Source organism: Gorilla gorilla, chromosome 1, assembly GCF_029281585.2.
Source record: "Gorilla gorilla gorilla isolate KB3781 chromosome 1, NHGRI_mGorGor1-v2.1_pri, whole genome shotgun sequence".
Taxonomy (NCBI): Eukaryota; Metazoa; Chordata; class Mammalia; order Primates; family Hominidae; genus Gorilla; species Gorilla gorilla.
Genome location: NC_073224.2, coordinates 199705236 through 199716362, shown reverse-complemented (window position 1 = coordinate 199716362; position 11127 = coordinate 199705236). Strand labels below are relative to the sequence as shown.

Genomic DNA, 11127 nt, shown 5'->3' with positions numbered 1-11127 from the left:
GTGAAAGCCAGGTTATTCAACTCAAACTCCACAGTCATATGGTGCTGACATTTCTTCATTTGAGTATAGAGATGGGAAACGTGCATATTTTTTTCTGTGAATAACATGTAACCTACGAAAAAGGCAAGTTTTCTTTCCTGAAAGAAACTTACTCATTTTTGTTATTTTTTGAGACGAGGTCTCATTAGGTTGCCCAGGCTGATCTTGAACTCCTGAGCCCAAGCAATCTTCCCACCCCAGCCTCCCAAAGTGCTGGAATTGCAGGCATGAACCGCTGCACCCGGCCAGAAACTTCTAAAACTCAGAAAAATTGCTCCTCCTCACCTCCTACCCCAAGGTAAACTGTGATACCTCCTGGTTTTATACTACTGATTTTATACCCTATTATGTAGAACTGTGTCTAGAGAGAGTGGCCTATCCCTCTGTGACCTTCTTGGTCTACTCCCGCAGGAGTGGCTTCTGTGACAGACTGCATTTGGAGGTTTGATTCACTCTGGGGAAGGTAACCAGGATAGGCAAGAGATTTAAAAATCTGTCAGCATGTATTTGACAGGTATAACCTGAAAAAAAAGACCAGAGGCGTAGGAAAGCTATCTAAATGGTTAAGAAGCCAAATATTTACAAAGGATATACCATCTGCTAGCCCCTGGGTGGTAGGTGTTGAACAAGACTCATTTCCTGCATCATAGAGATTTAAGAATCCAGTAAGGGACTGGGTGCGGTGACTCATGCCTGTAATCCCAGCACTTTGGGAGGCACAGGCAGGAGGATATTTGAGGTCAGGAGTTTGAGACCAGCCTGGCTAACATGGTGAAACCCTGTCTCTACTAAAAATACAAAAATTAGCCGTGCTGTAGTGGTGCGTGCGCCTGTAATCCCAGATACTAGGGAGGCTGAGGCAGGAGAACTGCTTGAACCCAGGAGGCAGAGGTTGCGGTGAGCCAAGATCAGGCCACTGCACTCCAGCCTGGGCAACAGAGTGAGACCCTGTGCCCCCAACCTCCCCACCCCCAACAAAAAAAATAATCCAGTAGGGAAGACAGACATTAAAACAGTACAAATAATAAAGTAAAAGTGCTTTTAAACAGGGGGGGTGGAGGGGCTTATGAGAAGGGGACCAAAAAAGGACAGCAAAAGCTTCATTGAGGATAATGTTTAAACTGAAACCTAAAGAATCAATAGAAGTTAGCCAGGCAATAAACTGTAGTCCCAGCTACTCGGGAGGCTGAGGTAGGAGGATGGATCACTTGAGCCCAGGAGTTACAGGCTGTACTGTGCAATAATCGCACCTGTGAATAGGCATTGACCTCCAAGCTGGGGGAGGAGGGGGAAGCTAGGCAAAGAACAAGAGTAATCCAATTATGTGCCAAGGCTTTGTGGTTCAACAGCTTGGTGTGTTGGTGACATTGATAAAACTACTATAGCTGGAGTTGAAAGAACAAATGGCAGAGGAAGAGAAGATTTGGTAGGTAAGCAGGGACCAGGCATTTTAGTGCCCTGTTAGCCATGTTACAGATTTTGGATTTTGTTTGAAAGGCAACGAAGAACTTATAAGAATTTTTCAAAGGCGGACTGGGTGCTATTTCTCATGCCTGTAATCCCAGCACTTTAGGAGGGCAAGGTAGGAGGATCACCTGAGATCAGGAGTTCAAGACCAATCTGGCCAATATGGTGAAACCCCGTTTCTACTAAAAATGCAGAGATCAGCCAGGTGTGGCACATGCCTGTAGTCCCAGCCACTCAGGAGGCTGAGGCAGGAGAATCGCTTGAACCCAGGAGGCAGAGGTTGCAGTGAGCTGAGATCGCACCACTGCACTCCAGCCTGGGCAACAGAGCAAGACTCTGTCTCAAAAAAAAAAAAAAAAAAAAGAATTTACCAAGGGCTTGAAAGTAGGCATTGCATAAGTCAGTAAGTCCTAATAAGGCATGATGTGGAAGACTACTGAGTGGAAGTGACTGACAGATGAGTGGGTGGATGCCACTATTAAAGGTAAACTGAAGGCCGAGTGTGGTGGTTCACGCCTGTAATCCCAGCACTTTGGGAGGCCTAGGCGGGTGGATCACGAGGTCAGGAGTTCGAGACCAGCCTAACCAACATGGTAAAGCCCCGTCTCTACTAAAAATAAAAAAATTAGCCAGGCGTGGTGGCACATGCCTGTAATCCCAGCTACTCAGGAGGCTGAGCCAGGAGAATCGCTTGAACCCCAGAGGCAGAGGTTGCAGTGAGCCAAGATTGCGCCACTGCACTCCAGCCTGGGAGACAGGGCGAGACCGAAACCCCGTCTCAAAAAAAAAAAAAAAGCCCTGTTTATATCCTATCTCCTTGCTGGGTGCAGTGGCTCATGCCTGTAATCCCTGCACTTTGGGAGGCCAGGGCATGTGGATCACTTGAGGTCAGGAGTTCTAGACCAGCCTGGCCAACATGGTGAAACCCCATCTCTACTAAAAATACAAAAAATTAGCCAGGCGTGGTGGCGGGCGCCTGTAATCCCAGCTACTCAGGAGGCTGAGGCAGGAGAATCGCTTGAACCTAGGAGGCATAGGTTGCAGTGAGCTGAGATCGCGCCACTGCACTCCAGCCTGGGCGACAGAGTGACACGCCAGCTCAAAAAAATAAAAATAAAAATAAAAAATCCTATCTCCTCACATTTCCATTCAACCTCAATACAACTCAGTTTTTTTTATTATGTGAAAACAGCTGCAACAGCTGCTGTCCATTTGAATTGTTGGAAATGTAGATCTACACTAACCAAGAGAGAAGCCACTAGCCACATGTGGCTATTTAACATTTTTTTTTTTTTAGATGGAGTCTCGTTCTGTCACCAAGGCTGGAGCACAACATCAGCTCACTGCAACCTCTGCCTCCCAGGTTCAAGTGATTCTCCTGCTTCAGCCTCCCAAGTAGCTGGGACTACAGGTGTGCACCACCACGTCAGGCTAATTTTTGTATTTTTAGTAGAGACAGGATTTCACCATGTTGGCCAGGCTGGTCTCGAACTCCTGGGCTCAAGTGACCTACCTGCCTCAGCCTCCCAAAGTGCTGGAATTACAGGCATGAGCCACCATGCCCAGCCAAATTTAGTTAAAATGTAAAATTCAATCTCTGCTGCACTATTCACATTTCAGGTAAGTAGTGGTTACCATATTGGACATGGCAGATAAAGAACATTTTCATTATTGCAAAAAGTTGTACTGGACAGCACTATGCTAGAGCCAGAACTAGCCAAAGATCAGATAAAGCAATATGAATGAACTGAAAACCCAGGCCGGTGCCTGGTTGGTTTTGAGTAAGATTCATTGGTTGGGTGAGTGGGAAGCAAACTGATCTTTGGAACAGTGACATCACAAACCACAGCTCACAATGGCTCTGGAATACCTAGGCCCCCAGACTACTCCCCCTAACTCATATTTAGATTCCTGAAGCTTCTGCACATGTAGTTCCTGGAGCTGCTGCTTATTAAAATGTCAACATCTTCATCTTCTAGCTGGGACAACCTCTTACAGTCTCTCTCTCTGAGCACAGTATGGAATTGGATACAAGCAAGTTTTTTGGGAGAGACTAGTGCACTTCAGCAAACAAGTTTGGGACTATTAGATAATCTTGCTCCAGCTGTGCAAATCATCTTGAGGATTTCTTTCTTGATTTTATTGGGAATAGGAATATATGCCTTATGGAAACGAAGTATTCAGTCAATTCAGGTTATACTCTTTTGTTACAAACATTTATATAGTTATAAATTGAAATTTGATTAGTTCTCTCCCATATTGCTGCCACCAGTTTTAAGATCATGCAGATGTGCAAAGGCGAACCTTTGTCTCTTAAGTTGGCAGAAACTAGGTTATCCTTGAAAATCTCCATCAATTAGGCTTTGGGCATAAAAATGCTTTTCTCACAATGGTCTTTGGCTTGTCTTCTGTAATAAAATAGACCAAACATGTTGGTAACCTGAAAAGACAGCCTTACCCTCAAAAATTTTTGATCACTTATTCATCTTTGAGTGCTACTATGTTTATAGAATAGGCACCAAAGTAGCTAGGATCACGAGTATGGCCTTTCTTACTATGCCATTGTTCTGTAACTGATAAGGAGGCATATGTATTAAGTCATCACAATGTGTTCATTATTGTGTTTTAACAAGATAAGGCTCCATAAGTATATAGGAGCTCTTTGGGGAGTAGGAATTTAACTGGCTGGGATTGTGAGAGACAGGATTTTACATACTTCTATGTAGTCACCAATAATAATAGTTGACATACAATATAGTTGAATGCTTTGAGAATCTCAAAAATTCCATGAAATGGATGGAGATTATTTTCACAAGTGAAGAAACTGAGGTGCACTGAGGTTCAGTGGAAACTTAAGGTGACAGGCTTTTAAAACGGCTTTCTTAGAGTGACAAGTTTACTTGATAAATGCAGAGAGAAGTTGTTATTGGATCATTTTTTAGCATTCACTTATTTTCATATGTCACTATTGTTTAGTAATCATGGTCACAGGTCCTTTCTATTTTAAACTATCACAATCCTGCATAGCAGTCAGGGAGAGATTATTTGCTCCATTTTGTGGATGAGAGAACTTGATTGCTACCCACCCAAGTTCACATAGTTTGTAAGAGCTGGCAAAATTGGAGTTTGAATCGAATTTTTAGGATTTGAAATTCAGTTCTTCTCCAAAATCTCATTTAATGTAAACCAACTGACCTAAATCTTGAACAGGAGTGTGTGTGTGTGTGTGTGTGTGTGTGTGTGTGTGTACACGCATGCACATATATATGTGTATTGTGAGGATTAAAGAAGATATTGTATGTGTAAATCTTAGCACATATATTCAATAAGTGGTGCTACGGTGAAACCCTATCTCTACTTAAAATACAAAAATTAGCTGGGTGTGGTGGTGGCACGCGCCTGTAGTCCCAGCTACTCAGGAGGCTGAGGCAGAAGAATTGCTTGAACCCGGGATGTGGAGGTTGCAGTGAGCCAAGATCGTGCCACTGCACTCCAGCCTGGGCGACAAAGACTCTGTCTCAAAAAAAAAAAAAAAAAAGTGGTGCTAGTTGTTATAATAAGGGAACAAGATGATTTTTTTTCTTATCCTAGCAAGAATCTGTCCTACTATACATATGCTTTTGTTATTTATTTATTTATTTTGAGATGAAGTCTTGCTCTTGTCCCCTAGTCTGGAGTGCAATGGTGCGATTTCGGCTCACTGCAACCTCTGCCTCCCAGGTTCAAGCAATTCTCCTGCCTCACCCTCCCGAGTAGCTGGGATTACAGGCGCATACCACCACACCCAGTAATGTTTTGTATTTTAAGTAGAGACAGGGTTTCACCATGTTGGCCAGGCTGGTCTCGAACTCCTGACCTCAGGTGATCCGCCCACCTCGGCCTCCCAAAGTGCTGGGATTACAGGCATGAGCCACCGTGCCCAGCATATGCTTTATTTTTATTTTTATTTTTTTTTTATGTTTTAGAGACAGTGTCTTGCTCTGTCGCCCAGGCTGGAGTGCAGTGGTGTCATCATAGCTCACTGCAGCCTCAAATTCCTGGTCTCAGGTGATCCTCCTGCCTCAGCCTCCTGAGCAGTTGGAACCATAGGCATGCACCACCAGGCTTGGCTAATTTTTAAAATTTTTTTGTAGAGACAGGGTCTTGCTACGTTCGCTATGTTGCTCAGGCTGGTCTTTAACTCCTGGCCTCATGCAATCCTCCCATCTCAACCTCTCAAAGTGCTGGATGCAGTGGTCCACACCTATAATTTATTTTATATAAATAAAATATATATATATATATATTAATTTTTTTAAGAGACAGGGTCTGGCTATGTTGCCCAGGCTGAAGTGCAGTAGCCATTCACAGGTGGCATCATAGCACACTACTCCTGGGCTCAAGTGATCCTCCCACCTTACCCTCCCTAGTAGCTGGGACTATATGTGTGTGCCATTGTACCCAGATCTCTCCTAGTATATTTTAAAAACCTTTTCCATGACCAAGAAATCCAGTTTTTCAGACTACTATGTCCTAAAGTGTACTTGGAAGTGTGAATTTCTGGATTCCTGTCCTGGCTCTGCCACTTCCAATATATAACCTTGGACAATGACAGAGTTCAAACTAGAAGGTATATAGTTATCCAGTTGTGTTTTTTCTGCATAAATAGATCATGCAAAGGCAAAGTTACTTCCAGACATTCAGAAAATGGTTATCTATTATTACAATCTTGATTAAATGCAAATAATAATCCTGCCTGACCTGCCTACCTCTCCAGTTTGCAGTGAAAATCAAAAGATGAAATAGGTGTGAAAATATTTTGCTAAGGCCGGGCATGGTGGCTCATGCCTGTAATCCCAGCATTTTGGGAGGCCATGATGGGCGGATCACGAGGTCAGGAGATCGAGAACATCCTGGCTAACACGGTGAAACCTCGTCTCTACTAAAAATACAAAAAATTAGCCGGGCGTGGTGGTGGGCGCCTGTAGTCCCAACTACTCAGGAGGCTGAGGCAGGAGAATGGCGTGAACCTGGGAGATGGAGCTTGTAGTGAGCTGAGATTGCGCCACAGCACTCCAGCCTGGGCGACAGAGTGAGACTCCATCTCAAAAAAAAAAAAAAAAAAATTTGCTAAATGGGAGACTTGTTATTGGAATGAGGAATTATTTTTACTATTAGGTTTTTGTTTTGTTTTTCTCTTATAGATAGTAAACTGTAGCAACTAACACTCAACTTCTGTTGTTCCATTTTAGAAAACATTGTTGTTTGTAATCACACTCTACAAACTTTACAAGAAGGGCTCACATATTTTTGAGGCTTTGCTAGCCAACCCAGAAGGAAGTGGTCTCCGAATTCAAGACAATAATAATCTTTTCCTGTCCTTGGGTCTGCAAGAGAAAATTTTGAAAAAACTTCAGACAGTGGAAAACAAAATGAAGAACCTAGAAGGGATAATCGTTGCTCAGAAACCTGCCACGAAGAGGGATTGCTCCTCTGAGCCCTACTGCAGCTGCTCTGACTGCCAGAGTCCCTTGTCCACATCAGGGTTTACTTCCCCATTTGAAATGTGATGGACTCCAATCTTTTCCAGGAAAGCACTGTTTCCCTCGTGTGCAGTGGTGTATCAATAAAGATAAAGAACGCTATTGAAATTACCTTGCAAAGACTAGCTCTCTATTTAGTAGGGCTGAGCTTCTACTTGTATGGATGGTGGGGTATAGTGGGGTATAGTGGTAGTTAAAAATGTCTCTAGGATTGTGGTGTACACTCAGCAGGCTGGAGACCGTAAGCTGCCATAGATGGGAGAGGATAGCTGGGCTGGAATCTAAGGCTGTAGGAAGAGAAGGGAGGGTGGTCAGGTACATGGCCTTGAGGTCCATGCTGACGAGGTTAGACTAAATATAATAAAAAGTAGGAAAGTGCTGTTTGAGGGCCCTGCAGTGGACTGTCCTTTAGAGGTAGGCTGACCCCTGTGCTGGTCTTTGGCCTAAAGGTATATATGCAGTCCAGGGGTCTCCTACATTAATTACTCAAAAGTGGGCAAGGGTGGGAGTAGATACAGACTGACATAAAGGAGACTAATTTTATCCAACTTTTACTGATACCTACTCTATGCTAAGCATTGTGATAATCCCTAGGAATCTTTCCTGAGTGCTTCAGGAGCATTCAGTTTGGCTGGATGGACAAGTAATTTCAGATCAGGGAATTATAATACAGTGGGGTCATAACTTTTTTTTTTTTTTGAGTCAGAGTCTCGCTTTGTCACCCAGGCTGGAATACAGTGGCAGGATCTCTTCTCACTGCAACCTCCGCCTCCTGGGTTCAAGTGATTCTACTGCCTCAGCCTCCCAAGTAGCTGGGATTACAGGTGTGCATCACCACGCCTTGCTAATTTTTGCATTGTTAGTAGAGACAGGGTTTCACCATGTTGGCCAGGCTGGTCTTGAACTCCTGGCCTCAAGTAATCCACCCACCCTGGCATAACCAAGTGCGGGGATTACAGGCATGAGCCACTGCACCTGGCCATAACATCTTGAACTGAGGAGAATTCTCCTTGGCAGGGAGGGAAGAATGTAGAGATTCCACTCAATGAGTATGTACCCTGAGAGAGAGAGATGGCCCACCTGGGAGGTGGCAAAAAATGGTTCTCTCAGCAGGCCTCAGATTCCACCAACCTTATAGTGTGTGCATTTTTGCCCCAATAAATGAGATCATGGTCATATGAAACACTGTGTAACTATCTGGCACCTAAATGAAATATTTCATACCCACAGAGGAGGTCTACAGAAAAAAAAACATTTCATCTGGTATGCAGATAAAGTGATTTGTTGCCTTGCTGGAGAAAAACTGGCTATGCTGCTCAACAAGACACAACGTAAGGCTGGGTGCAGTGGCTCACGCCTGTAATCCCAGCACTTTGGGGGGCCAAGGCAGGAGGATTGCTTGAGTTCAGGAGTTCGAGACCCACCTGGGCAACATAGTGAGACCTTATCTCTACAAAAAATAAAAAAATTAGCTGGGTGTGGTGGTGCACACCTGCAGTCCCAGATACTCAGGGGGCTGAAGCAGGAGGGTCACTTGAGCCTAGGAGATTGCTGCAGCAAGCAGCCTGGATGGCAGAGTGAGACCCTGTCTTTAAAAAAAAAAAATAGCAGTCTCCAAAGGGGCATCTTCCTAAGGGAAGGGTAATCTTGACCATTTGTAATTTCTGCCTGATCCACTGGAGTTAAAATGCCACCCCTGGATGAGACTTCACTGTATCGTGTACTAAATGCAAAAACAGGTGGGTGAATACAGGGTGGGGCCAGGAAAGGCTTTGCAAAGGAAGTGACATTGAGGTGTCCCATAAATGATTACATAGGCAGACAAAGAAATGGAAGATAATATTCCTGAGCGGGATCATCATGGAAGTATATTTTTATTTTTATTACTTTTTGAGACAGAGTTTCGCTCTTGTTGCCCAGGCTGGAGTGCAGTGGCATGATCTCAGCTCACCGCAACCTCTGCCTCCCAGGTTCAAGTGATTCTGCTGCCTCAGCCTCCTGAGTAGCTGGGATTACAGGCGCCCGCCACCACGCCTGGCTAACTTTTTGTATTTTTAGTAGAGATGGGGTTTCACCATGTTGGCCCAGCTGGTCTGGAACTCCGGACCTCAGGTGATCCACCCGCCTTGGGCTGCCGAAGTGCTGGGATTACAGGCATGAGCCACTGCGCCCGGCCCAGAAGGATATATATATATGTATATTTTTTGAGACGGAGTCTCGCTCTGTTGCCCAGGCTGGAGTGCAGTGGCGCAATCTTGTCTCACTGCAACCTCAGCCTCCCGGGTTCATGCCATTCTCCTGCCTCAGCCTCCCAAGTAGCTGGGACTACAGGCACCCGCCACCACGCCTGGCTAATTTTTTGTATTTTTAGTAGAGACAGGGTTTCACTGTGTTAGCCAGGATGGTCTCGATCTCCTGACCTCATGATCCACCCGCCTCGGCCTCCCAAAGTGCTGGGATTACAGCCATGAGCCACCGCGCCCGGCCAAAAAAGAAGGGTTTTGAAGAGTAGACTCATGTCAGGTAATGAAGGACCTCGAAGGTCATACCATATATACCATATATAGGTTGGGCTTTATACTATCATAAATGGACCATTATAGGGTTTTTGTTTTTGTTCTTTTTTAACAGGGAGTAACACAGAATTAGTAGCCTATATGAGAGATGGAACGTATGACCTAGAAAGTAGAATGAGCTAGATGCAAAAGAAATAACAGCTGCTTTTGTAAGGGTACCCAGGCTGGAGTGCAGTGGTGTGATCTCCGCTCACTGCAACCTCCGCCTCCCAGGTTCAAGCGATTCTCCTGCCTCAGCCTCCAGATTATATGCGTCCACCACCATGCCTGGTTTTTTTTTTTTTTTTGTATTTTTAGTAGAGATGGGGTTTCGCCATGTTGGCCAGGCTGGTTTCAAACTCCTGGCCTCAAGTGATCCACCCACCTCGGCCTCCCAAAATGCTAGGATTACGGGCGTAAGCCACTGCGCCCAGCCAAGGGGGATCATTCTTTTCTTGAGGCCAGAGCACTTATGGCCAGAGTTTCAATTAAGGGACCTTGAATGCTTGGTAAGCAGAGAATCAAGGCAAGATAGGGAAAAAGCTTGAGAGCAACTCTATGATTTAGGTTAGACAGGGTAGATGGACTACCCTACAGCAATGTCTATCACTCTAGGGATAATTATCTTTCAAATTCAGTCATTTTCCTTTATTTTTATAGAGATGAAGTCTCACTGTGTTGCCTAGGCTGGTCTCGAACTCCTGCACTCAAGCAATTATCCCACCTTGGCCTCCCAAAGAACTGAGATTACAAGTGTGAGCCAGCACACCCTGCCAGTCTTTCTCCTTTAGCAAAATCCTGCCAACAGCCTGTTTTGAGGTTCCCATTTTTAGACTCCACACAGGCCAGCCCTTCTATTAGTACTGTCTTTCTGAAAAGAGAAACAAGTGATTATTCACTTTCCATAATTCACTAGTTCTCCACTGCCACCACATTAGTCTGCACTACCATCTCTCACCTGGATTCTTTTTTCTTTTTTTCTGATATCCTTGGCAACTGCTAAATCACCTGGATTCTTGAAATGGCCTCCTAACTGCACTCCCTCCTTCCATTCCCCATTGAATTTATTCTCCACGTTGTAATGAGAAGGATTGTCTGCTCAAAACTCTGCAATGCTCTGCTCAAAATCCTGCAATGGCTTATTCTTTCATTCTAAGTAAAAGTCTTTTAACTAAAAGACTGCATGATGGCATGGATCTGCACTCCCCCTCTTCCTTACTCTTTCCACAGCCTCTTGCCATTCCTCAGATATGATAAGCATTGGCCAATCTCAGGGCCTTTGCACTTGCTCTTCACTCTGACTGGCAGTTTCCTCAGATATCCACACAGCTTCTTCTCTTACTTTTTTTGGGGGACTCACATGCCAGTTAATCTGAGAAGGCTTCCTTGACCAACTTATGTAAAGCAGCACCCCTCACACCAACATGCTGTATTGCCTTTTTGCTGCTTTTTCTTCACAGCACTTATCACCACTTCCACTTTTACTATTAAATATTTGCTTATTATTTATCAAACACTGCATCCACCCCAGCTAAGAATGCAAG

The 11127-nt window shown here is 44.5% G+C and overlaps 1 protein-coding gene across 1 annotated transcript; it reads left to right on the top strand.

The window, feature by feature from the left end:
* Nucleotides 1–3382: 3382 nt before the first annotated feature.
* On the top strand, nt 3383–7139 carry TMCO2 (transmembrane and coiled-coil domains 2). The gene is made up of 2 exons (XM_004025532.4): nt 3383–3699; nt 6738–7139. Exons 1-2 carry the CDS (start codon nt 3463–3465, stop codon nt 7053–7055), a joined length of 555 nt encoding a protein of 184 aa, XP_004025581.1. The 5' UTR covers nt 3383–3462; the 3' UTR covers nt 7056–7139.
* The last annotated feature ends 3988 nt before the right edge of the window (nt 7140–11127 follow it).

Coding starts and splice junctions, on each gene's coding strand:
- TMCO2 (XM_004025532.4), top strand. CDS start 3,463: ATGTCAACATCTTCATCTTCTAGCTGGGACAACCTCTTACAGTCTCTC. Junction 3,700..6,737: donor GAAGTATTCAGTCAATTCAG/GTTATACTCTTT, acceptor GTTCCATTTTAG/AAAACATTGTTGTTTGTAAT.